The following is a 517-nucleotide window of genomic DNA, read 5'->3' on the forward strand; positions in this document are numbered from 1 at the left end:
GAGGCGGCCCGAGCCGCGGTGGAGCAGCTTCGCCTTCGCCTCCCGCGTTTCCTGCCGCTCGCCCTCCCCCGGCTGGGCTCCAGGGCCGGCCTCCGAGCAGCTCCAGGCAGGAGAGCGGCGCAGAGCGCACCCGGGGGCGGGCGGAGGCGGCCCGGTGCGGGGCGGCCGCGCCGGAGAGAGAGGCGCGCAGAGACGCCGGCTCCCCTCTCCGCGTTCGCTCGCTCGCTCCCCGCCTCCCGCACTCCGCTCGCTCCCACCCCTGGGCCGCATGATCTCGTCCATCTCGGAGACCGAGCTGGAGCTGAGCAGCGGCAGCAGCAGCAGCGGCCGCTCGTCGCACCTCACCAACTCCATCGAGGAGGCGTCGTCGCCGGCCTCGGAGCCCGAGCCCGAGCCCGGGCCGCCGCGCCGGCCCGCCTTCCTGCCCGTGCGCCCGGACGACTCCAACAGCGAGTACGAGTCGGGCTCCGAGTCGGAGGCCGAGCTCAGCGAGGACGCCGACTCGCCCTGGCTGCTC

At 76.4% G+C, this 517-nt stretch overlaps 1 protein-coding gene across 1 annotated transcript in view; it reads left to right on the forward strand.

Moving 5' to 3' along the window:
• The window catches only part of MAPK8IP2 (mitogen-activated protein kinase 8 interacting protein 2), an 8,993-nt gene that overhangs the window by 2,956 nt on the left and 5,520 nt on the right, over positions 1–517 (forward strand). The window contains exon 5 of the mRNA XM_007954774.1: positions 28–513. Within this exon, the coding sequence (XP_007952965.1) occupies positions 28–513 (486 nt within the window). The remainder of the gene's footprint in view (positions 1–27; positions 514–517) is intronic.

Source organism: Orycteropus afer, unplaced genomic scaffold, assembly GCF_000298275.1.
Source record: "Orycteropus afer afer isolate SDZICR_OR568_19922 unplaced genomic scaffold, OryAfe1.0 scaffold00471, whole genome shotgun sequence".
NCBI lineage: Eukaryota > Metazoa > Chordata > Mammalia > Tubulidentata > Orycteropodidae > Orycteropus > Orycteropus afer.